Source organism: Mustela erminea, chromosome 2 (genome assembly GCF_009829155.1).
Source record: "Mustela erminea isolate mMusErm1 chromosome 2, mMusErm1.Pri, whole genome shotgun sequence".
NCBI lineage: Eukaryota > Metazoa > Chordata > Mammalia > Carnivora > Mustelidae > Mustela > Mustela erminea.
Window position 1 is genome coordinate 59,778,956 of NC_045615.1, and position 27,399 is coordinate 59,806,354.

At 36.0% G+C, this 27,399-nt stretch overlaps 1 protein-coding gene across 3 annotated transcripts in view; it reads left to right on the forward strand.

The window, feature by feature from the left end:
- The first annotated feature begins 5,406 nt into the window (after nt 1-5,406).
- Nucleotides 5,407-27,399, forward strand: part of BANK1 (B cell scaffold protein with ankyrin repeats 1) — a 297,716-nt gene continuing 275,723 nt past the window's right edge. For 2 of the 3 annotated variants that reach the window (XR_004283221.1, XM_032333017.1), the window contains exon 1: nt 16,923-16,945. Coding sequence is in view for 1 of the 3 variants with exons in the window: in XM_032333014.1 (XP_032188905.1) it covers nt 5,593-5,662 (70 nt within the window). In the remaining 2 variants the exon portion in view is untranslated. Of the gene's footprint in view, nt 5,663-16,922; nt 16,946-27,399 lie in introns of those variants that run through there. The other variant, XM_032333014.1, reaches the window with a different exon arrangement.

Consider the following 27,399-nt stretch of genomic DNA (forward strand, 5'->3'; position numbering starts at 1 on the left):
TATGCTTCTCAGTGACATTGGCCTGAAATCTTCCTTCCTCCCTCCCTTCTGTCCTCCCTCCCGCTCTTTCTTTCTTTCTTTCTTTCTCTCTTTCTTTCTTTCTGGTAATGTCTTTGGTTTTAATATCAGGCTAATGTTACTGTCATATAAAGAATTTGTAAGCTTTCCTTCCTCTTCAGTCTTTTGAAATAGTTTCAGAAAGATAGGTATTAACTCTTCTTTAATGTTTGATGGAATTCATCTATGAAGCCATTTGACCCTGGACTTTTTTGGAAGTATTTAAATTATCAATTCAATTTTGTTACTAATAATCAGTCTGTTCAGATGTTCAATTTCTTCCTGACTCAGTCTTGAAAGATTGTATGTTTCTGGGAATTTATATTTCTTCTACATTGTCTAATTTATTGGCAAAATTTTTCATAGTGATCTCATACTTTTTAAGAAATTTACAGTGTCGGTTAACTCCTCCTTTCTCATTTATGATTTTTATTTGAGTCATTTCTCTCTTCATCTTGATGAGTCTATCTAAATGTTTGTAATTTTGTTTATCTTTTCAAAGAACCAGGTGTTAGTTTCATTAATCTTTTCTTTTGTTTTAGTTTCTACTCCACTGTGTTCTTTATTATTTCCTTTCTTTTACTAACTTTGGGCTTTAGTTTTCTTTTCCTGGTTCCTTTAGATTTAAAGTTATATTGTTTTAGATTTTCCTTATTTCTTATGGCAGGACTATAGTACTATAAAATTCCCTCTTAGAATTGCTTTTTCTGGATCCTAAAGATTTTGAACCATTGTATTTCCATTTTCATTTGTCTCAGGTGTTTTTTATTTTCTCTTTAATTTCTTTCTTGACCCATTTGTTGTTTAATAGCAATTTGCTTAACCTCCACATGTTTGTTTCCTTTTTTTTTCTTGTAATTGATTTCAAGTTTCATACTGTTGTAGTTAAAAAAGACACATAATATGATTTCAGTATTTTTAAATTTATTAATAATTACTTTGTACTCTACCATGTGATCTATCTTGGACAGTATTCTATGTGCACTTGAAACAAATGTGTATTTTGCTGTGCCTATCCTTTAATATATGTTTATTAAGAAGAATATACATTTTTTTATTAATGAATTTCCCCAAACACTCAATTTATCATAGGTTGGTATGTTACTTTCCTATTGCTGCTATATAACAAATTACCACAAACTTAGTGGCTTAAAATAACACAAACTTATTATCTTACATTTTGGAAATCAGAAGTTCAAAATCAGTCTTACTTAGGTAAAACCCAAGTGTCAGCTGGGCTGTTTCCTTCTGAAAGCTCTCCAGGGAACCTATTTCCTTTGCCACCTTTTGGAGGCTGCCTGCATTTCTTCATTTGTGTCCCCTTCTTCATTTTCAAAGCACATTATTCCAATCTCTATTTCCTCACCATGTTTCTTCTCTGACTTTCCTGCCTCCATCTTATAAATACCCCTGTGATTATATTGGTCCCACCTGGGTAATCCAGCATACTCTTCCCATTCCAAGATCCTTAACTCAGTCCCATCTTCCTTGTAATGTAAGGTAACATATACACAGGTTTTAGGGATCAAAATGTGGACATCTTTAGGGAGACCATTACACAGTTAGATTAGTATTAAATAATTATGTTAAACATGGGGAAAGAGAAGAAAATGAGAAAAGCCTCTCAATAACCAAAAGAAAGGTCTTATTGCTAGGAAATTCCTTCAAATCTTCTGAGTGTTTCTTCTAGTTTTGAGCTAGCAAAATATAATAACATCCAATGAGAATAACATGTAATTCAGTGTCTAAAGATCTGGACCTGTTCTTCAAAAGGAAAATTGTCCATTAATATATAACCATGAAAAAGCAAAATATTATTTTGCTTTTACAAGTTACTGCTTTGGGGAAAAAAAACAAAACAGTTCTATTTTTTAAAAAGATCAAGAATCTAAAAGTAGAAATGAAGCCAACAGCATTAGCAAAAGCATCCAGTCTGCAAAGGGTACAAGAATCAGCCATAGCAACTGCAACAGGGCAACAGCGAATAGCCTTAGCTGTCCGCTTATTGGAACACAGAGTCAGCGTGAGACTCTTACAATGTCCACCAAGTGGGGTAATGATATTGAGGCCTTCAATATGCTGCTAGAAAAAGAATACAAGGGAAGAAGTCAATGGATCCAAGAGTTTGATATATTGAGAAACAAGAAACCAACTGTGGCTAGCATTTTTTGTCATTCTGTAACACAGGTGCAATCAGAAGCCTGTGATTACATGCTGCTGGTGGCATTCTGCCTGAAAAAGCATCTCAGTGTGAGAATTACTGAGTGCCTCTTCCCTGAGAACAAATGTGAAACAAGAGATAACCCAGCATTTCAGACAGTATAGTATCCTTAAGGGAGAAAGCACAGGAAAATAAAGTCTACTGTGACTGAAGAATGTGCTTGACAGTAAGAAACAAGAACAAAGGAGTGAAAACATTTCTAAAATATCTTTTTATAAATGCACAGTCAGTTAGGATACATGTAAGACTTAGGCCCCAGCATCTCTGTGTGTCTGTGATCTCTACACATTTTCCTATCTTTGTGAAAACAGTGTCTACATACCGTCAGTGAAGCAGTGCAGACATTATAATGAATTATGAGTGCAGTTCATGCCTGTTCTTTTTTTTTTTTTTAAGATTTTATTTATTTATTTGACAGACAGAGATAACAAGTAGGCAGAGAGGCAGGCAGAGAGGGGGGGAAGAGGCTCGCCGCCGAGCAGACAGCCCGATGCGGCGCTCGATCCCAGGACCCTGAGATCACGACCTGAGCTGAAGGCAGAGACTTAACACACTGAGCCACCCAGGTGCCCCCATGCCTATTCTTAAAGATATAGATGTTTATTTCCATGAGATTATTTCCTGGGGGAAAGTCGGTAGGAAAACAAAAGCAACTTTTCAATATGGATATAGGTATAACCTTGCGTGTGATATCCATGTAATCCTTAGCAATGACTTTACATAAACTAAAAAGGAAGGGAAGGAGCATAATAAGAGGGCAGGCCATGGAATCAGATCTAAGATTAAATACTACCTCTGTTATTCAAAACTTTTAAAACCCAGAATCCTCATTTGTAAAATATGGTTAAAGCCACATTATTTTCAACATTGTAAAATACTTAACATAGTGTTTGGCACATAGAATACAAAACAAAATAGGGTATTAACAGCAACAGTAATGAAACACAGGAATAAACAGGTAGAGGAGCTAACCATTACCTCATAACTTTGAACAGGAGTTATATTCTCATTCAATACCTGAAACAAAAACAAAGCTGGAATAATTTTTTAACTTTAGTGTGGGATTTTTCAGTATTTTCTAGCACAAAATCTTATTTAATAGTTTTTAAAAATCAGCACAAAGTTTTAAACACATTTTTGCTTTTATTTTTCTGTCTATCAGGATTATATTGATGTAAATTGTCCAAGTAATGGTCTGAAAATGTACTTAATTTTCCTGTGTATTTTCCATCTTATTTTATGTGTATTAGAGAAGACAGTATCATAAAATTGTGTAGCTGGCAGACAGTTGAATATAATTACTTCAAGTTCCTCATTTAGTGATTGTACAAGGCTCAGAAATATTCAGAATGTCCCTGGTTGCCCAGATAGCAAGGTGGAAAGTGGTGAAGATGGCAACCATAGCCTTCTGATTTCCAGTCCAGGGCTCTTCCTACAGGAAAGTCCCTCCATACATGTGTCAGATACAGTTTGCTATCTCAAGACTATCCTTATTAACAAATCTTTGTGCCCATGGAGGGAGTGAGCACTGTGTATCTCCATGGAACAAACTGAAATGCCTTCGGAGATTTGGACACTTAATTGGGGAGCATAAGGTGGAATGTTTATGTCTCTTCCTTTCGCCTCAAAACCATGGTTGAAATATTTGTGAAGAATACACACACACACACACACACACACACGCATTTGCATATATACAAATTTTGCATATTATATATGTGTGTGTGTGTGTATATATGACATATATATATGCGAATGCATCAGCTAGGACATGGTCTCCCCAGTGGGTTGTTTTATTTTTTTATTTTTTTTTTTTAAGATTTATTTATTTATTTATTTGACAGAGAGAGAGCACAAGTAGACAGAGAGACAGGCAGACAGGCAGAGAGAGAGAGAGAGGAAAGCAGGCTCTCCACTCAGCAGAGAGCCCGATGCGGGACTCGATCCCAGGACCCTGAGATCATGACCTGAGCCGAAGGCAGCGGCTTAACCCACTGAGCCACCCAGGCGCCCCATCCCAGTGGGTTGTTTTAAAAAGACTTACATGTTCTTAAGAATTGAATTTCTAAAAATATTTTCCAAGGGTTCATATGTTCCCTATAAACCAAACCCTCTGTCTTTACCTTATTGTACTGAGATCTCTTAGTAAACAGATATTTATAGAAGACAACAAACTTCTCAATATATTGTTTCATAAATTAGATAAAATCTCTTGCTATATTAATTCCAATACAGAAAATCAACTTAAAGTTAATAATGACCTTAAAGGAAATATTGGAAAGCAGGAAAATATATCTGTGATAGTTTCAAAATTGCTGTCATTTCACATATTTCTTCAGGGTTTCTTTATTGTGGTATAAGCCATAAAAACAAATTGAGTTATGTGAAAAAAAGTTAACATTTTGGATACTTTGGATACTAAAAAAGACTTTGCCTGAGATAAATAGTTGCTACACAGCTCTCCCTTTTAGATTTCTTTTCTAAAAAGAGGGAGAGAGATATTTAAGCCATGAATTATTACCAGATCTTCAAGTTGATCTTCAAAAGTATTTTCAATTTCAAAAGGTAAATTACTAATTTAGAGATCGTGAGAGAAGAAGGGACATTTATATTAAGGCTCTGGGAAAAAAAATCTTAGTATTTCCGTCTTGAAAGCAAGCGAAGTAAACTTATCTGGAGAACCCATTTCAATCCGCATCTAATTTTTTGCTGGAACCAGTTCTGACTTGGAGCAGGAGAGGGAAATAAATTTTATACGGGATTTTAAATCACTTTACAATTTATGAATCTAGGCTACAAAGTCTAGCCAAAATGAAATATTAAAAACATTCAACTGTATATCTACATCTACATCTTTATATCTTTCAATAACCAGATCTATGCATCTATTACTCCCCTTTCCCAGCAGATGTCTACTTCTGGTACCCCTATTTATTCCCGGAAGCGGGGGCATGGTGGAAGGCCTAGAATGGGTCAAGAGTTGGAGTGACCCGTAACGTTGCTCTCAGGTGCTCCGAGTGAAAAGGTGAGGAGAGACCAGGACCAGAGAGTGTTCGGAGAAACGGAGCAGCCTAAAAAGCAGGCAAGCGTAAGCCCCGGGGTAGTTTCACTTCCTCAGTCTCCCCGCGAGGCCGGGCGGTGGCCCCGTGGCCTGAGCCCGGGGGCTGCGTTTCCGGACCCGCTGGCCGCAGCCGCGGGGGGTGCTCTGACAAGGGGCGGCGGCCGAGAGACGAGCTCGCCGGGGAAGCTCAGGCCGCGGGAGTCCGAGGCTCGGCGCGCATCCGTCCGCAGGCTGCCTGGCGTCGGCCGCTGCGATGCTGCCTGCGGCGTCGGTGCGGGCGGGCGGGAGCCGGGAGCGGACCTCCAGCGGCCCAGCGCCCCCAGGTGGGTGTTCGCGCGCGCCGGCAGCCACTGGGGAGGCCGGCAGGGCTCCGGGGCTGAGCGAGAATTGCGCTCCGGCCGCAGACGCCGGCGCGCCTCGGGGATGGGGCACCGGGGCGGCTCCTTCCCGCCGCGGTCAGCCGCTCAGCCGGCGGCCCGGCCCCTCCGTGGCGGGCGTCTTTGGGAGGCAGTCTGGCGGGGACAAGGTGGGAGCGTTCTGTGTTCGGACCCGCGTGCGCCGCCAACTTCGGAGTGCTTGGAACTTGCCAGAGCACCTGGGACGGGGGCCTCCAGTTTCTCCAGTCGCCTTGCGACGGGTTTTTAAGTGAAGCGCGTGTTTTAAAAAATCATGCATAATTCTAAAAATTAACGGGGTATTGCAAAACGGCCTGTCTGGTTTATCTGCCGGGCCTTTCAAATCCAGCCCGGTAAACTGCTAAGGGCGGACTGTGATCCGCTTATCGGACAGGTTACTCTGTGTCCAGCCTCCTCACTGGGCAGATTTTGCTGACTGAGAAACCGTCAGTGTTGTTGAATACGTAACTGGATTTATAGATCACGTGGAGGCAGGTGCACTCAATTCTTCCTGAGTGTTTCAAATGCATTTGTGAACTTTATAATGATTATAAAGTGTTCGGTTTTAAAATTTTGAAAAAACCTTCGCTTGGGTATTAAAATTACTGGAGTCGTTCACAGTGAGAAATGCAACAAGAAAATCGGAGTGAAAATATTCACTTGCTGAATAGAATTTCTCATAGCTTACCAGCATCTTTTGAGGAATGTTGGTTCCCTTGGCTAGTGTTTATTTTTAATATAAAAATTTTAAGGGACGCCTGGGTGGCTCAGTTGATTGAGCAGCTGCCTTCGGCTCAGGTCATGATCCCAGAGTCCTGGGATCGAGTCCCAAATCGGGCTCCTTGCTGAGCGGGGAGCCTGCTTCTCCCTCTGCCTCTGCCTGCCATTCTGTCTGCCTGTGCTCGCTCTCTCCCCCTCTCTCTCTCTGATAAATAAATAAAATCTTTAAAAAAAATTTTTTTTTAAAGACTGCTTTTCTTAAAGTGGAAAATATATTTGTGACAATTTAAATGACAAGAAAGGTATTAGAGCCCTTGATATCTTAATGTGTTAACATTTGTGATTTCAGCCTAACGATTTAGTTAAACAGAATGGGCTACAGTTTGTTCAAACTTCTTGGTTGAACAGTTTAGCCAGAAAATGACTTTTATTCCACCTGGCACTCAAGAATACTTTGAAGTACTTGCTATTGTGAATAACGCTAGAGAGATGTGACCCAACTTTTAGTTCATTCTGATTACTACTGTTCTGTCTGTGTGTTTTTCTCCATTTACTTTGGTCCTTCACCATATGGTATTTATCACTTGTTTCATTTACTTCCATCGGCCAAGGTAATGGTCCCCCCCCCACCTTTTAAAAAAGATTTTATTTATTTATTTATTTATTTGAGAGAGAGAAAGAGAGCTCAGAGGGAGATTTAGAGAGAGAAGCAGATGCTGAGCAGGGAGCCAGATAGAGGGCTCCATCCCAGGACCCAGATCATGACCTGAGTTGAAGGCAGACTCTGAACCAATCACCCAGGCACCCCTGAAATATTTTTCTTATAAGGAACTATCTTTTGATACTACCCATGCCTAGTCCTATGAATAGTTTTCTATGAGAACAAGTTCTGATTAATTCTTTTAACACATGGAGAACCTTTTCGCGTGACCTCTCTACCTGCTTTGGACAAGTGTTCCCAGAGCATGGTAGACTTCAGCTTAACATGACACGTTGTGGTAAAGTTAGTCCAACTTCATTTTAGAGAAGTGAAAGCTGAGACCCAAGTAGTGATTTTCCCATGGTCCCATAATTAATAATTATTTGAAGATCATCTATTCATGACTTCACCAACAATCTTCTATTCCCTACAAAAGTTGTGTAATAATATGAGTATAAAATGGTAAACAGTTACATGTCTATGAAGATTTTATATTTCTAGCAGTAGGTGTATGGTATATTATAATGACATCTATGTATGGTGTCACCAGAAAGATGGATGAGTAACCAACTTGTCTTTTAATGGAAGTAGGAAAAATATGATACCCAGTACTAAAACAATGTAAAAATGTTGCACAGTAGATGAAAATTCCATGTAGAGGGGCACCTGGGTGGCTCAGTGGGTTAAAGCCTCTGCTTTTGGCTCAGGTCATGATCCCAGGGTTCTGAGATCGAGCCCTGCATCAGGCTTTCTGCACGGTGGGGAGCCTGCTTTCTCCTCTCTCTCTGCCTGCCTCTCTGCCTACTTGTGATCTCTGTCAAAAAAATAAAATCTTTAAAAAATTTTTCATTTAGAATGTATTTTTCTTTTTTATATTTAACTAGATACTGTTCTCTGATATCCAAATGAGAAATTTTGCCTTTGCTTTATTCCCGAAACTAGTGATTTTAAAAACAAATTTAATTTTTAACTGCTACCTTCAATAAGGACTGTTAAAGTGCAGATTTTTCCCCACCCCATAGTTTTTGTAGTTTTTATTAACATTATTTGATGCCTCCAATGAAGAGAGTTAAATAAATTATTAGTCGAAAAAGGGGAGGCACCTACCCTGTCTCACCATGTGCTTAGATGCTTATATGCAACTTGTGAGGGACTCAGTTCTCTCTTTGTCTTAAAGTTATTGAAGATTTGAAGCTTTTCATTCTGACTGCAGTCTTCTAACATAGCAAATAACATTGATTTCGTGTTCCAAGGAAATACCCTGGTTCTATTCTGGTGACTGGTAAAACTTGCCTCCTTTAGACAGCTGGAAATGTTCTGATAAGGTTACTTTTGCTGAGATTTTAAAGAGAGGTAGCTCTCTTAGGGTGTTTTCATTTTAATGTGAAATAATTCTATAATATCGCTTAGGGTTTTTGACTTAAACAGCAATGTATGTGATGTATACTTGGAAAATCAGCGAGAATTTTTCCACGGATTTGTAGGTGATCATGCGCTCTGGACTCAGACCACCTTGCATCAGTCTGCTTTATTACTTACTTACTGTTTGATCTTGGATAAATAACTAAATCTGTCATTATCTCAGTTTATTCATTTAAAAAGCAGAAGTGGAGAGAACAATAACACTTATTTGAAAGAGTAGCTTTGAGAATTAAAAGAGAAAAAATGCATGTGAAGTGATGTTCACGGTACCATAGCAAATAGTAATTGCTTAATACATGTTAGCTGTTATTTTAATTCTTATTTTAGTTCTTAGGTCATTGGTCAATAGTGTCATATTCACATATAAAAGATAGAGTTTTTATTGAGAAAACAAACTCTTTTGAATTGGGGAAAAACTTGAATGAAGGCATCAAGCTCCCACATGAAACAGATGAGGGAATATGGCTTCCTGTAGAAAGATGCTGCATATCCTTGGGGAAATATTGTGGTTAATAGTTCTGAGAGGAGAAAAAGAAGAACCCACAGTGGGAAGAACTAAGCATAAATTGATTAAAAGGACATTAGACTAGGGCATTTATAAGGAAGAAAAAATGGGAATTTAATAGGACAAAATAAGAACATGTTTTATTTTCCTGTATCACAGAGTACCAGTTGTGACCCAGTTCAAAATATATATGTATGTAAATATATGTGGAAAAGTAAGGATTAAACTGAACGTTATGGGATACTTCATTGAATTATAAGATGATGGAGAATCTTCTTTACCAAAATACTTACAACGTGTTTTAAAAAATCCAATATAAAGAGTATTATTCCTGCCAAATATATGTTGCAGGTCTTAAGAATTTAAATATCTGTTACCTGATTACATGAGTTACATTGTCATTTTATTACTTTCTTTATATATTATAGAATATCTTTCAGTAATTTCAGAGACAGCTATGAAATAATAATAGGAGGGGCAAACATTCCAGAAGTTATTATTTAAAAATAAGTTGTTTTGTGGCCTTGTAATTCTTTGCTGTTCTAAATATAAAGAATGGTATCTAAGTTTCACTGCAGACATTGAAATAGTCCAGGTGGTAAAAATATTGATATTATATGGAATTCTATTCCTCTTGAATGTATTTTTTACTCAGAGAAAAAGAATTATTTTTTTAGACATTTACCACTGAACAGAAATTTCTTTGTTGTTTTCAAGTCCTCCAGAAAGACCACTTCCCTTTCTAATCATGAGAAGTAATTTTTCAATGCCTTGTGGTCTTTTATAAGATTTCCTGTGGGTCCAATCAATTAAAATAAGTTATGTCTTATCACACTATGTGTCGTGTTTTCCTTTCTTTTTAAGCTCTTATACTGCTTTTCTGTTTTAGCAATTCCCATGCTTTCATTTTTAATGTGTTCCACTTTATAAAGGCATTCTAAAAGGTACAAGAACAGTTTCTTACTTGGAATTTCATTTACCATATGCCTCATTTTTAATTATGATCCATGCTGAAGACTAAGTCTCACCCTTTGGTAAGGATCAATATTCCATTCATTTTTTGTTCTAACTTTGCCGTAGGAAGGATCATGCCTAACTTTCAGAAAAATAACATAGTGCCAAGACCACTTGAAATCCTGGCCTTCTTTTAAGACTGCATTTATTGTGTCAACTACTTTGAATTCATATTATATGGATATCACATTACCTTGATAAATGAGAGCATCAGAAGATTAGCACCTACTCTGAATAAGAAGTTATATCGTTGGTGTTCCTGGGTGGCTCAGTGATCATGATCACTGACCTCCGGCTCAGGTCATGATCCCAGGGTCCTGGGATAGAGCCCCACAAAGGGCTCTCTGCTCAGCAGGGAGCCTGCTTCCCCACCTGCTTCTCTGTCTACTTGTGATCTCTCTCTGTCAAATAAATAAAATCTTCAAAAAAAGTTATATCATTCAGTACAATTATATGAAAGTATGTAATAATTCATTATTTTATTTCATTTCCTACAACAGCTTTTCTAAACTATTAAAGTTGTAACTTCTAAGTCATCATATCTTTTTTGGAGGGTGTAGAGAGTAGAGAAACACCCACATCAGAGATGTGGGGAAGAAACCTACAATATCAAAGTAGTATGATTCTATGAAATCACGTCACTAGAATGACAAACTGTAGAGTATTTCTTGGGACTGTGTGAAGAATCCCTAAGATTTATCCACTTTCCTCATTGGTTGATTGCATTTTATTTCGATTTAATAGACTGATATAAAATCTCAGGAGGGCGCCTGGGTGACTCAGTGGGTTAAGCCGCTGCCTTCGGCTCAGGTCATGATCTCAGGGTCCTGGGATAGAGTCCCACATCGGGCTCTCTGCTCAGCAGGGAGTCTGCTTCCTCCTCTCTCTCTCTGCCTACCTCTCTGCCTACTTGTAATCTCTCTGTCTGTCAAATAAATAAATAAAATCTTTAAAAAAAAAAATCTCAGGAGACAACTGCATTTTAGTACAATTAGTGAACTACTGGGTCACTAATGAGGAAGTCAGTGAGATAAAATTGAAGCAAAATTCTACCTTCAGTTCAGTTAATGAGGTACTTGCGTTAATTCTGTCATCACTTTTCAATAAAACTTTAGAACTTTCACTACTCCAGGCACTTCTTTATAGACCAGAGACCCCTTTTTATCATGCTCTGTCCATCTGTACCCATGTTAAATGGGTAAAACCATGTATCATTCAGATTCTTGGAAACAGTCACTTGGGTCAAGAAGAGACACTAACTTCAGAGGCAGCTTGCTGCTTTTGCTTACTAGCCAATGATGTGCTTTGTCTGGCTTTTGCAGATTTGTTGGACTCAACAAACCTTTCCTTTCAAAAAAGAGAATGAGACTTCTGTCAGTGGAAGGGTACTGTTTGATGACACACAATAGAGGATGACCGTCAGCTGACTCTCGTCCACAATGGATGATTAGAAAGATGAGTTGAGGGAATTGAGGACTGAAAGCAGGAGAGATAGTCTTAGTTTCTGACTTTCCATTTCTAGCTCATGTAAGACCTAGCTGCACTTGTTCTTCTGATCTGGTCTCCATAAAATGCCTGTAGTATCCTTACAATTGCCTTTTTTTTAGGTGAACAAGTTTGAACGAGTTCTCTTTATTTGGAGGAAAAGATTTTGGACTAGAATGCCTTGAAATTTGAACTTTTCCTGTTTTATTTCTCCAATACTACCTCTTCTGTTTCTGTAAACTTCTTTTCTTTTAGAAAGTTGTTGTTATTGTTAAAATGATGTCTGCTATGCATCTTCCATCCAAAGTTATATCTTTTATGCACTGAGAATAGGTTATATCTTTTATGCACTGAGAATAGGGTGTCTTATAAGTCTAATAATCCTCCTGATAAGAATATTTGGAATTATCTTGCTTTGGTACTGAAATTTGAAGAAAATTCATGCAGTTATTTTTGTCTCTAAACTTGAAGACCCTAGAGTTGGTGAGGAAATAATTCAAAGTTTAATATTATAAGTGTTAATCAGTGTTAAGTTTAGAATTTTGAATTATGTAGTTATAAAGCTGTATTAATTATAAAATTATAACTGTTTTTAAATGTTTTTAATAAGATGTTTTTATAAAATTGATGGCGTGCTGTTTGGGGGGAATTTTAAAAATGTATTTAAATTGGGGCATACAGAGTGAGAGAATGCCTATGACATTTATCTTGGTAAAAGCAGAAGTGGAGGTATAAAAGTAGCATAGCTTACTAGCTATTATCTCAGTACCCCTGGGGGATTAAGTTTTTCAAAATAAGGGCAGCACTTGAGAAATCAGCATTTATTAAATGAATCATGCTTTTCCCAGTAAGTTAAAGTACAGTTGATCCTTAACATTAATTTGAACTGTGCAGGTTCACATATACATGTTTTGTTTTTGATACAGTATCATACTGTAAATGTATTTTCTCTTTGATATGATTTTCTTGACATTTTCTTTTTCTCCAGCTTATTTTATTGTAAGAATATAGTATATAATACATATAGCATACAAACTGTGTTAATTAACTATGTTATTGATAAGGCCTCTGGTCAATAGTAGGCTATTGGTAGTTAAGTTTTTGAGGAATCACAAGTTAGACGCAGTATTTTCAACTGCATGGGAGGCTGGTGCCTCTAACCCCTGCGTTGATCAAGTGTCGGCTATACCACCTTTGCCATTTGATAAAGTCTTACATGTCGTAGAATCTGAATTCTGATTTCTCTATTCTGTTCCAGTTGTATTTGTTTATTTCAAAGCCAATATCTGGTAAGGAAAGTACTCCTAAGAGATCTTCTTTTCCATAGTTTTCTTGTTTCTTATTAGATATTCTTCCATTCTTCCACTTCCATTTAGAGATTATTTTATCTACTTCTCCTTCCATGAAACAATTGGAATATTGTTTAACACTTGATTTAGAGGCATTTAATGAAAGCCATCTCACCTTTTTAAACAGAAAGAAGTTTAATATAGGAAGTTGAGTTTTTATATAACTATGTTGGGGGTTTGCGAGCAATCTCTAGTCTTGGTCATCAGGAATCATTTTGCTAACAAAGCTACAGGAACCAGTTTTCATAATCGGCCAGGGGGATCTGCTAACTTATTACTATCAGGAAGCTGGGGAATCAGAAGGCACTGAACATGCTTGTTAGCACCTGGAACAGACTAGGCCAGGATCCCAAGAATTTCTGGCTCATGAGCCATCTCCTATTTGCTGGATCTACACCAACAAAAATAGATGCCTTTCATTCCATTGGAATGGTATAATATTTATATACTAATTTGAGGAGAATCAACTTTAAATGTCACTAAATCTTCTATTGGTTAATTTGTGTAGAAAATTCTGCATATGAAAGATCCTAGGTTTCAAAAGCAATATACAATAACTTGGCTTACTTAAGTCAAATGATAAAGTTGGGAACTTTCCACTCATTCATGTTATAACCACATGAAAGTTGAACTTTTCCTGTTGTGGTTCTGTGAACAAATGTGACAAAGTATTGCTTTCTATATTTAAAATGTCCTCCCATGTAAGTGAATTTTCTCACAAAATTCTTTAAATCATTAATTGTGACCTTTATATAGAAGTAGCTAATGTTTTATTGGTTAGTTATAAATTGTGTAAGATATTACAATAAAAAAAAGCATGCAATGCCTTTTTAATAGAAATTTAAGGTAGATCTTTGGATATACATATAGAATTGCAGCTTAAAATATATCAAGATTTTTATTTATATTACAGAGCAGTCAAACTAATCTCTCACCTATTTTCCTAACATTTTTCCAATTTGACATTGATATTAAATATTATTTTAAAGGCAACTAAATATGGCCACCTTTGTTGATTTATTGCCTATACAATATCTCTATCTAGCTGTATCAATTCAAATATGGGAACTGTCACTTATTCTGTGACTTTGAGCAAATTACTCCTGTAAAATCCAATTTCTTTATATCTGAAATAGGTAGCACACCTATTTTTGATATAATTAAATGTAATTCTATTTGTAAAGTGCCTGGAGCATTCAGAGCAGGTGCTTAACAAATGGCAAATGTTATTACTTTTCAGCATGAGGTAGTATTCAAATTTCACTTTTATTAGAAGGAATGTGTTTACATGGCTCTTTCTTAGCACTTCTGGTGTCACATACTTATGAATCTCAAGATGGAGAGCCTCATATAAATGTTCTTTCAGTTGTCCTGTTCAATTTTTCTGATTGCTATATTAAACACAGGAATATCTCAAATGTGCTCCTCTGGGTATTCCCTACAGATTGAACTTATTGAAACCCATGATCTGCTATGAAAAAAAATTGTATGATTTTATATGTGAAATTGTATATTGTCTTCAGGGAAAATAGTTAGTGGGTAAAAAACACTTATCCCATTTTGAGAATTCTGTTTTTATATCATATTATTTTAAAATAAAAATTGATTTTTTTCTTTTCTTTATTCTTGAATATTTATATATTATCCGTATATTATCTTCCATCCCTTCGGCCACCCCCCCCAAAGAAGAAAACAACACGCATGGAAACTGGGTCATAGTAGAGTTGATTCAGAGTCTTTTAATTTTTGTGATGAAGGCATTTCTAATATCCTCATATAGGTAAAAATAAGTTGATACAGTTGTATAGATAAAGCTTTAGTGATATTTTCAGAATTGCTTTAATTATGTCTAAGCAATTTGTTCCCAAAAGAGTGTAAGTCTATACAATGTCTCACCTAGATTTTTGAGGGTCAGGAGAATAATAGAAATGTCCACCTAAGCAAATAGTTCTAAGTAACCTATGAGTAATTAGAAAGTACTAGTAATTATGGAAAGAAAGGGAGGGCTTTTCTATTCTTTTGTGAGGACCAGTCTGCTGAGAAGTTAGCAATTAACACATACTTCATCTCTGCTTCTCCTTAGAAAAATACAGAAGATTCATTTAAAAAGTATGTTCATATTTTATTATATTATTTTCTTTTTTTTTTTTTAAAAGATCTTTTTTTTTTTTTAAAGATTTTATTTATTTATTTGACAGATAGAGCTCACAAGTAGGCAGAGAGGCAGGCAGAGAGAGAGGGGGAAGCAGGCTCCCTGCTGAGCAGAGAGCCGCATGTGGGGCTCGATCCCAGGACCCTGGGATCATGACCTGGGCCGAAGGCAGAGGCTTAACCCACTGAGCCACCCAGGCGCCCCTATTATATTATTTTCAAATATTTTATTACTTTATGACTCCTTAGAATAATTTTCTCATCTGGTACCTATAAAAATCTAGGCTCCTCATTCTTTAGGTAATTCTGTTACAAGACCTCTTTGTACCTCATGATGAAAAGAGAAAAGAGCATTTGGTAAGACTTGCAACATAGTAGGTGCTCTGCGATTGATAGTTATCACGTCTGTTTCTAGGTGAGCCAAATGGGTGGACTCATGGGACATTATGAAAGCTGACTCATAACTTCTTTTGTCTGGTGGCCAATACCTGAAAAACCTGAGCTCATAGTCCCAGGGCTTGCTTGCTTTAGTACTGTGCTGCATGAACGGTATTATGTAGCATAAATGTTCCTTGGAAAAATTGTTCTATAAAATCAGTTTTGAATGTGTATACTGGGACATTCCAGTGGTCTGAGAAATTCTGCAACTAACAATGTATCTTCAGTTATCTCTAGTCCATTGTTTCACAAATGTATTTAATCATGGAATGCATTGTCATCTTAACACTGGTAGAGAAAAAGGGTTTTTTTTGCACCAAGTTTTTATCCCTGTTAAATGGCAAATAGTTCTTGAGAGGATGGTTCTTTCAAACCAGAGGTCGGTTACACTGCTTTTAACCATATTTTCCTCAGTGCTCTGGCCACCTTTTGAGTGAGAGGGAGATGGGCTATATAAGGGCTATATTTATATTAGGAATAGAAACAGAAGAAGATATAAAGTAGGCAAAATGATATTAACAAGCTGTGTAGGGCACACAAGATTTGGCTGTTTCTTTAATTCCCTTATGATTAATTCTAACTATTCAAATGAGGACTTTGATTGTGAGATGCGCCAGAGAAAATGGGAGGAAAATTAGAAGGGGATCATCTGTTAAGAAAAGTAAAGTTGTATGAATGCAATAAGACTGGGTATGTGTGGGGCACCTGGATGGCTCAGTCAGTTAAGTGTCTGCCTTTAGCTCGGGTCATGATTCCGAGGTCCTGGGATCAAGCCCTCCTTCGGGCTCCCTGCTCATTGAAGATTCTGCTTCTCTCTCTGCCCATGCCCCACTCAGGCACCCTCTCTCTCTCAAATAAATAAGTAAAACCTTAAAAAAAAGACTGGAAACATGCATACCATATTCTAAATATAAGAGTATTTTGGAGTGTGTGTGCTTATGCAATTGGTATTTAAATAGTATGTATGTGTCTCAACCGAGCAACTGATTTTACAGATATTTTCACATGTCAGACTACATAAACCAGTCACTATGTCAATAATCATGTAAGCTGTGTAAGTAGCCTCACGTTGTTCAAATATTGGGATTTTATTCATCAGAACATTCCAAAGTTAAGATCAAGATTAAGTTGACTTATCTGGTTATAGCCAGATAGTTTACATGTTAGAAATATTTGTAAGTGGAACACACCTTTGAAGCCAGCATAGGTTATTAGGAGTCACACAAGTAAATTACTGCTGAAATATTTTTCTGACGGAAACAATAATAACTGATATAAATGCAAATAGTTTAAGCTGAGAATTTTATGTCTTGGAGATTGACAAACAGTGCATGTAAACAACACTAATAAGACAATGGCTTTTATTACTCACATAGATTGGATGATCTTGAAAGGAGGGAGTAGCATCTGGCATCTGCTTAGCAGAGGTAAGCACATTAGTAGATGCTTGCTGATTTGCTGGTAACCCAAGAGTGACAGTAAAGTCACCAAATTAAGTTTATGGAAAGGATAAATGAAGTTATAGCCATTTCTGAATTCCCCACTTCTGAGTTATAAATCTAGCTATAGATAACAACCCTGGTTTCAACTTTCCTTTTCAAATCAGTTTGCAGAAGGGCTTTCTTTAATTATGAAAAAAAAAATTAAAAATTCACAAAACCTTTTACATAAAGATAATTTTAGGGCATTTTCCAATATTAAATTAACTTTTAACCTGATAACAACTAATTTATTTTTATTGAAATGTTTATAACTTATAATATTTAGCTTATATTTAAAATATCTTCTGGGGCAAATAGAAAAAAATCTGATCAGTGTCTAAAAGCAAATAAAATTTAATACCCTTCTTGTGTGTCTAGAAGATGAAATTTTTTTTATTGTTCTTTTTTCTAGAATAATACTTGCACATAATTGAAAATATGTACAATGGCTAAAAAAATAGGAAAAGACATGGTATATATACTAGTACTTTTTATTTTTATATGTTTACTTTTAACAATTTTACTTGTTCAGCTTTGCAGTGTTAATATATGTAATATTCATTTATGCACTTAGAAGTTACATTTGTATAGCAGTTTGGTGTCCTGTTATTCATAAATATTTCAGTTTTGCTCTCTTCATATAAATCTATTGTACAGTGTTTAAAAAGAAAAGAAAATCCACAAAGATTTATTGGATAAAGATCATCCTCCATAAAAAACCATTACTAACCTAAAGAAAGAGTGAATAATTTTTAATGATATAGGAAATACTTTTTCACTGTGCTGGATTTGAAGTAAAAAAAAGCATAGGATTGGGTGCCCGGGTGCTCAGTCAGTTAACCACCTGCCTTGGGCTCAAGTGTGATCTCAGGGTCCTGGGAAAGTCTGATCTCAGGGTCCTGGGATCTAGCCCCACATCGGGCTCCCTGCTCAGCAGGGAGTCTGCTTCTCCCTCTCCTTCTGCCCCTCCCCCCGGCTCCTACTCTGTCTCTTCAATAAACAAAAATCTAAAACAAACAAACAAGCAACAAAAGAAAACCCAACACACAACGGATCAAGTAGTGGCTCTGTCACTAATGAATGATATGACTCTCTGATGCCCAGGAGACATTATTTATATTGATGATCACATTAATTCTTCATAAGAATGATTGGCTCATAATACTAATTCAATTAATATCTCTTATTTTAGGAGAAAACCACTGCAGAAATTAAAATTGCTTTCTCTAGGCATTTGGGATTGAGGATATCCATCAAGAAAGAGTGGACTAATGCCTTTATTGTCTATGCAGGAGTAATTATCCTTTATTCATTCACTGTTCAAACATTTATTCTTGATCTGTGCTAGGTTCAAGAAACACATAAAAAGGTGGCTTCAGCCCTCGGAGACTACACTTAAGTGAAATAAGGATGGCAAAAGCTGAATGGAACTATTTCTTTTTACCTACATTCTTATTGAACATCAGATGACTCAAAAACCTTCACTGCTGAGATCTGAATAATTTGGTTATGAAAACTAATTAGCAGGGTGAGCTACAGCTAAGAATGTTCACTGTGACTACTGGGGGTGACTCTTGATGCATAACTTCTGTTCCAGAAAGTCACTACTCATTTCAGAAAGCAGTCATGAGTGTAGTCCCCTGGGACAGCATTTTGCAAATTTCAGTCATTTTCACAAAACCTTCCTCAAATTTTTGGCTATTGTACCCTCTTGTTTAAGAAAAAAATTCTTTAACATTTTTTTTTAGCTTAAACATATTTTAAAGAAACATTTACATCACTACCATAAATGAAAAATCATTACCACTCGCCCTAAAGAGAAGGTGGCCATACAAATAAACAGATTGAAAATAAAATAATGTTGAAAAATTATAGGTTAGGACAGGTTCTGGGCACATAGATCAACCTCTGTTTGATAGTGTTAGAGTTCATGAAGTCACAGGAGCTTCAATCTAAGACACTGTCCTTTACCAAATCAAACTTGAAGAAATATTCTGAAGGGAATGACTTTCTCAGATTCGCTGTCACTATGTTTCTGGGAGTTGGCATCCCACCCGCTGGCTAATGCTGTCCTCCAAAGGCCAAGTTCACCTTACAGAAGGTTGAAATGAAGTTTTATTTAGCACTTACAGGTGTCAGGAACGATGATAAATTCTCTACATAGTTTATCTCATTTATTTCTCACAACAACAGATTTCATAGGTGATATTATCTGTACATTATAAATGGGGGAATCCAAGCTCAGAGAGGTTAATTATTTGCTTGAAGCTGGCTGAATTAGGATTCCAAGACAGCCTGGTTCCAAAGCCTGACCTCCTAGCCACTCTATAACTCTCTGAAATAATCTCATTTTAGTCTCACAAAAACACACATGTACACTCATGTTAGAAAAGCATTCCTCCCATGTGGACATTTCCATTTTTATAGTCAGTGAAGTAGTCATGTATATAGAAAGTCATTTTAATAGAAAATAAGTAACATAAAAGATGATATTGTTACCCATTAATAGGCCAACATTGAAACATTCTTTGCAAGGGATAGAATAAGCAACCACAGTTTCTAACTAATAATTGTAAACTTTTAGAAAGTTTTGCTGCTTTCAGGGTCCTTAGAGGTTAATGAATAACAGGAACTGAAATATCTACAACATAATGCTAGAAAAACAATGTCTTTAATGAAGGTCACTGGATATTTAAAATCATCAAGGCTGGAATAGAGATGTGATTAAAATATCTTGCAAAATGGCTACAATGAAGAGTACTCTAAAAGTGGAAGGCTAATAATTTGTGTCTGCCTAATGCTTTGCGACCTTAAAGGAATTTTCAAACCCTACTAATTGACTTTTAGAAAATTCTCCTAATGTATCATTTACTTTGACTCAGTGAGAAATCTAAACAATGATCATTTGAACTATTTAATCAGGGTCATCCTGCAAACACTCTGTGAGGAAAGCAGAAAGTATATTGCATATGTATCTGTTCTACTTCAGAAGGCTTTAGGAAAGGCCTAGAAAAGTAACTTTTTCTAAAAGGCTTTAGCAAAGAACCTAGAGCTGAAGTAGTGTTCAGATGTTTGATAGACAGAATAATGGCTCCCCTAAAGTGTCTACATCTTAATCCCTGGAGCTGTGAATACGTTAGGCTACATGGCAAAGGTTACATTTGGAATTAAGATTGCTACATCAATTTACCTTGAGATGGAGAGATGATCATGGATTATCCAACTGGACCCAACATAATCACAAAGGTCCTTATAAGACAAAGAGAGAGGCATTAGAGGGGAACCAGAGACAGGGCAGCAGCATGAGAAGGACTCAGCCCAATTTTGCTGGCTTGAAGATGGAATGGGGGCCATGAGCCAGGAGCTGTGGATGACTTCTAGAAAATGCAAATAAATAGATTCTTTCCTAATGCCTCCAGAGGAACGTAGCCTTGCCAATGTCTTGATTTTAGCTTACTGGGACCTGTTTCAGACTTCTAACCTTCAAAACTGTCAGATAATAAATTTGTGTTACTTTATGCCACAAGTTTATGGTGATCTTATATGGCCAAAGATACTCTGAGAGATAACGGATTTAGATGTGCACTTTTTATAAAAGGTCACTGATATTGTATTATAGTCCTACTCTGTTTACTCTGAACGTGAACCATTTTTAATCCTGGTAGAGAATTATTTTGAAACTGTTTTCTCCTAGTGATAAAAATTTAGTTGGAGCCAGACTGGTTAGGCATGAATAGAACCATATGTGATAAAATCTTTAAGGGAATTTTCTTATAAAAGTATTATATATATGCATTGTAAAACATTTTAAAAATGGAAAATATCAGAATAAAATTATAATATACCACAGTCTTCTCCTCAGAAATAAGTGTTGTTAATATTTATCTTGAATTAATGAGTTTGTATGTGCATTCATAAAGAGTTCACATTGTATATATTGTTTTGAAATGTTCAATGTGATTTGCACATTGATTCATGATACATTTTCATTCTTTTATGTCAAAAGAGGCATTTTGTAAAATTTAAATCTTTTAAATTTGTTAAGTAGTTCAATTCTGCATTTTGTGATATTGAAGGACTTTCTTTCCAAGATAATACTTTTACATTAACCCTAGGATAAATAAAATCAGAAGATTCTTCAATTACAGGTCTTAATGCAATGTTACAATAAACTACCTCGTATTGAGGTAATTTCTAAAAATCCATTCCTTTTTCTAGTATGTAAATTCCTTTAAGGGCAGGAATTGTGCTTCACAATCTTTATACCTCTTAAAGTCTGAACAGTTGTTTTGAATAATAATCATTAAGTGGTTATTAAGTAAATATATGAAAAGGTATAAATGATTATGAAATTGATATTGAGGTATTGTTGTCAACATTATACTTATGGATGATTATGGAAAATATCCTGCTAAACGTCAAAATGCTGGATCTGAAAATCCAAGTAATGAGAGAGACTGTAAAATGTTAGAGCATTTTAAATAGGTGATGGGGATTGAGGAGGGCACTTGTCATAATGAGCACCAGGTAATGTATGGAATTATTGAATCACTGTATAGTATACTTGAAACTAGTATCACACTATATGTTAACTAAATGGAATTAAAATAAAACATTTAAAAAAAGAAATTAAAACAAAAATAATGTAGAGCAGTGAGGGTCAAGATCCAGAAGGTAGGAACAAATATGTGTTAAATATGACTGGAACTGTTAATAATTTCCAATGAATGAACTGTATCATTCATCTCTCTATGTATTTTCAAGTCTGTTGCTGATTTTCAACTTTGCTTGCAATTGCAAACCACATTAAAATATAAGAATTCCTCAACTTTTAAATATGAAGAGTATCTTATTTTTATGCCTTCAGAAAAAAGGTATAAGGGGAAATTCAGTATTTGGATAACTATTTCTCTACATTATGTTTAAATGTAAGTAACTAAGCAATCAGATTCAATAAATAAGATGAATTACAAAAATTAAGAATAATTTAAAGCATTTATTTTCATATATCCTTGATAGCTCTATCTTTAAAACTTTACATGGTGTAGAGCTTCCCCTTATCTATTTTAATAGGAGAGAAGAAATGTAGAAATAATTGTAAAAATTCTTTTTGTTTCTTTGTAACCTAAGATTCTACTTCTTTGTCTGAAAGTTCACATTTTTAAAAGAATTCATGCATAGATTTTATTATATTATACATTTCCAAATGTCAAATATTAATGAAAATAACCCCATCAAGAATTCTTTATGCTTCATTATTTCAGTTCAGAATAGAATTTAGTATTTAATCTTGTGCAGAATATTAGCCATGGGTAAAGTAATTGAACTGCTTTTTTTTTTTTTTTATCTTTGGTATTTGTAACCAGGTTAGTGCCTGACTTCTGGGCTGTTCATTTTCCTAATATGGCACCTGGAGCATGATAATTAATAATAGTAAAACAGCAATTTTTATAAAAATTGGTATGAAGTGGAATAGTTTTAAAATTGCTTTTACTTAACCACATAGAGTATAAATTCCTCCCCATCTATATTACTTCATATAGTTTTGGATAAACATCATAAACAAAATATTCACTTTAGAATTACAACCTAAATTTTAAATATATAATTTCAAATATTGTGTTCCTTTTTTAGAACTATTTGGCCATAAATGACTAACAAAATCCCCTTGGTGAAATAAAGCAGATTTTGGGCAAGTTAATGATTTTAGTAAATTAAATAATACATATGCATGCATTCATTCCTTAGTAAACAACATGAGCCTTTTGGATTTTTTTCGTATTAAAAAAGACCAAAATCTTTATATTTTTATATATCAGAAAAACTTGAGAGATAATAATTGCAACTGCAATCATCAAATATACTACTAGAAGTACTGTCTATATAAGAAAAAGAGACTATAGTAATCCTCAAACTTGAGTAAACTAAAGAATTACCAGGATTGCTCTGGGTGCTTCATTATATGATGGATGATAACCCTGATCTCAATTCTTTCCAAGTCCCAATCCTAATTCTAGGTCCCAATCCCAGTTCTTTCCAAGTTCCCAAAGTGGTTCTGGTGCAAGTAATGCCTTGACCACATTACGAGGAGAGAATGGGGTCACAATAGGGCAGTGTAGCTTTTATCAAATACATAACAGGGTTGAGGACTTTTCTAGAGGTGCCTAGGGTTTTGATCCGTTGCTGTTGTGTGCGCTCTAACCAGAAGTCATGTTTACCAAGAGCATAGGCCCCAGGAGGCTTTGGGTTGCTTCTGGGAGTGGTAGGAGACACACTTTGCTAGGTTTGCTGTTTCCCTTTTAGTCAAGAATGGCTGCAGAAGATTCAGACATCTGGAAGGGGTGGGGGTTTACATGCTTGCTGATGTAACTTTCAACAAAGGAGTAGCTAATTATCCTATTCTTCCTTCCAGTATGTACATATTTCTAGTATATAGACATTTCTGAGATATTTTAGAATCCCCATAGTAGGTTGTGAGATAAACTTCCTACAGAGGGTTTTGCTAAAGGTGTGTTCTTACTCAGTTATATTCTCATATTATGACATCCTATGTAATTCTGCACATAACAAAACTGTTGAAAGACATTAGTGTCTAAATGATAATCGGATATTTGCTTGTGTAATTACATTGGAAGGTTTCATTAGAGTTTGAGAATATGGAGTGTATTTGTCATGTCCTTGTTTTATATACTTCAGAAACAGGAACCGAAGAGCATTCATTTGCGCAATTAAATCTCCCCTAAAGTCCATGAAAAGAATTCAGGAAGAAAAGCAAGCTGTTTGGTCATTGTTTTAAAGCCATGGCTGGCTATACTTTCCCCCCACCACCACTGCCATCATCTTGTGCTCTGGAAAGAAGAGGTCAAAATGGGGAGTGAGGGAGAGCAAAGAAACAAGGGAATACCAATATAATTTTCTCTTGCTCAGAACTAGGACAGCAAATTTACATTTGCCAGTGTATCTAAAGATAATTCTCTCTTTATAGTCTAATAACTGATCATATGCTTTTATCCACTGGAAACCTTAAAGAAGGGAGTGCAGTTTATTTCATTTTTTCAAGAATATTGCCTGCATTATGGCTTGATACCCAAGCCAGTGTACGTAATCCATGTGAATTTAAGCCCAGACAACTATATGGGTCTGGTTGTATATTTATCATTTTAGTTTCCTAATGGAATATGGTTACTCACAACCAAATGTATCATTTGGTGGGTCATATAACATGGAGTTTATGAATGACCAGTTAGGCTTCATAAACACTTAGTGTCCTATAGGCAAACCTTAATGTCTGTCTGGACTCAAGTACACTCACAAGTTAATTTTCAGATAGAAAAGAGTCGTTAGAAGAATAAAGCGTGGTCTTTCTCCAAAACCTTAGGGGTATGTGTTGTGGATTTTCTTATTGAGAGTTGTCAGAAGTATGAGATAGCATTATTATAAAGCCTAAATGACAGGGAAGTCTGCACTGCAACCTGGCCTTGTAGCAGAACTTAATCTGGCCCCACTCAGAGCTGGTATCCTTATTGGCTACCTGGTAAATGGTCAGGATACTGACCAGGTATGTATGCTTCCTTCAAAATGCAAAAAGGTCCATCCAGTGGTGAAATGCAGTAACTTATTTTTCAATATGCAGTGGTATCCTGATATGCCTTAAACCATTGGATGTGTAGAAAGTTTGCCAATGTTGCAGGATAGTGACCTTTAGCATGGTGATAAACCTCACACTCTGGTACATAAGTGTCATATTAAAGCTTCAAGGACATTAGCTCTTTCTTTATGAGCAAGTTTAATTAGAATAATGTCACCAATTATATATTATACATTATGGTAACATACCTTATTGTATGTTACCTAAGGGTTCATAGGCTATACATATACTTCATACCTATTTCATTACAGTATTAGTATTTTTGCAGACTGTATTATGACAGCGAGCATAGCCTTGAGGTCAGTGACAGGTGCTCCTGTCCGTGACAGGTGAATGCAAACTGCTTATTATCTTTATTGATTGCAATTTCAAGGAAAGTATTTACCAGGTCAATATCTGTATATAGTTTCTGTAAGCTGGTTAATTTGTTCCAGTAAAGATATGTGTAGAACAGAAGTCGATATCAACACCTAGTTATGTTTGTAAAAATCAACAGTTATTTTGTACTGGCAAACTGATGAGTTGAATGAAGATGTGAAGATATAATCACTATTACATCTTTCACATCTTTCTTTGTGGTGCCAGTCTTTATAGTTATACCAGGAATATAGTATTTGCTTTAGTTTATGTTTTTGATGGTGGGTGGTAGGCTGAAGGAGTTAGACAATTCTAGACATATATTCCCTTTCCTACTATAATATCTTTCTCTGTAAGGATTCTGGCATTTGCTATTTATGTGTATAGCCATTATATGTTACCCTAAGATATCTCTGTGGGCCACTGAAACTTTTGTTAAATATACCCAAGGCAAGATGTCATTTGTCATTACACCTGACTTCCGTAAGTTCCTGTTCTTACTAGGGTGCCATGCTGACATTTTGGGTCTTCAGGAATCTGTGTCAATGGAGATCAGTAACTAATAAACATTAGGATATATGGGCATTCTTTTTTCCCAGTGTACATAGCTGCAGGCCTCTGGGGAAATGCTTAGAGGAAGATTCATTGTATATACATTTAGAAGCTTCTTTAGATAGAGGAATCATTTTTCAAGGGGATTTGACTTTTCCTCAGCCAAAGGGCTCTGAGTCTATAAACCAGATAGAAGCCTGTGAATCTCCACTTACTTCAACTTAAGTCATTTTTTGCACCTAATTCTAGAATTGTTTTGTTTATTAAGGTAAAACTAAGGGTTCATAGGCTATACATGTACTTCATTCATAAGGACCTTCAGCTCAGTAGGTTACCACAGCTCAGTAGGTTACCACAGCAGATCCCTGAAAAAATATGTAGATTAGTTAAATTGCCTCTAATGATTAAGTGCTACATTTAGACTTCTCTACCAATCCAGACTTCATTATGCCTCATTGACATAAAAAGTTCAATTTGAAGATCCAGTTGTTATCACTGTGTCCAGGCTACACAGGACGTATATCACAGAGCTTTTCATGATTGAATTTCTTAATGCTTAGCAGAGAGAATGTCAGAATACTCTAGAGCAAGGATCAACAACCTATAACCAATATGCAAAATCTAGCTGGTGACTTATTTGTGAATAGTTTGTCAGCTAAGCATAGTTTTTATACTTTTAAAGGGTTATTTAAAAAGAAAGAAAGAAAGAAAGAAAGAAAGAAAGAAAGAAAGAAAGAAAGAAAGAAAATGAGGTAAAGCATAGGGTAGAGAGAAAAAGAAGAAGAAAGTATCTTATTTCACCACAAAGCCTGAAGTATTTACTGTCTGAGTGTTTATATAAAAAAAAATGCTTGCTGACCCCTTTTCTCCATCGTAGAAGGCAAGTCTGGCAATGTAATCACATTGACTCCATAGTGATGGAGTCCAGATTTTAATTATCCATTCTAATAGGCTGCAAGTGCCCCCCCAGGCACTTGAGTTAACACATTAAGTTCTGAATCTTGTAGGACTACAGCCATATTGATGGATTTAATCAGGTTATGTCTTCCCTTTTGCCATCCTTGGTCTAATAACTCTTAAAATCTATTCCATACATTCTTTCCAGACTAATGCTGATACATATTGGCAGGATTATATAATAATTTTTGTGTGTGAAATGGTTTTTCTAAAATTCCTTTTACTTATGGGATCTAACGCTAGTTACTGACCTTATGGGCAGTCAAGGAGGGGTATTGGCATAGATGCTGAGAAAAGTTGACATCATTTGTGAGGCAGTTGCCTTAGATAAAATTCTTAAAACCTTTTTTGTTTGTTTTTGTTTGTTTTTAAAGGGAACACACGTTCCCTCGGTTAAAAATGATCCAGAGATGCTAGGGAATTTAAAGTTCTCAGCCTCATCTCTGTCCCCAGTCTCTCTTGAGTCTTATGATTCCACACTTTTTTAAACAGTGTCCTCACATTGGCTTAAGAATCTTGGGGATGGGGAGTTGCCTGCTACTGGAGCTGTAACCCTGTCTGTGTATATGCATTCTCTGGGACAGTCAGAGAAACCATTATACACCAATCACCCCATCCCTGTAATTCCTGTTGCCACAATATTAACTAAATTCCATAGGCACTCGAGCTCCCAAAACTTTCCCCTCCATTGACAAATTATCCCTGGTGAAAAATTGAGTCATTATGTTGCTTCTGCATGCCATAAATTGTCAATCTATTATTTTCTTTTGGCAAGGGGTCGCTTGTATTCTCTGTAATTATGAAAGCAACACAATTCCAAAATCTGTCCCATAGAATCTATTTCCTGTGGCCACTCCTAGTACCTGTATTTATCAGGATCCTGGCA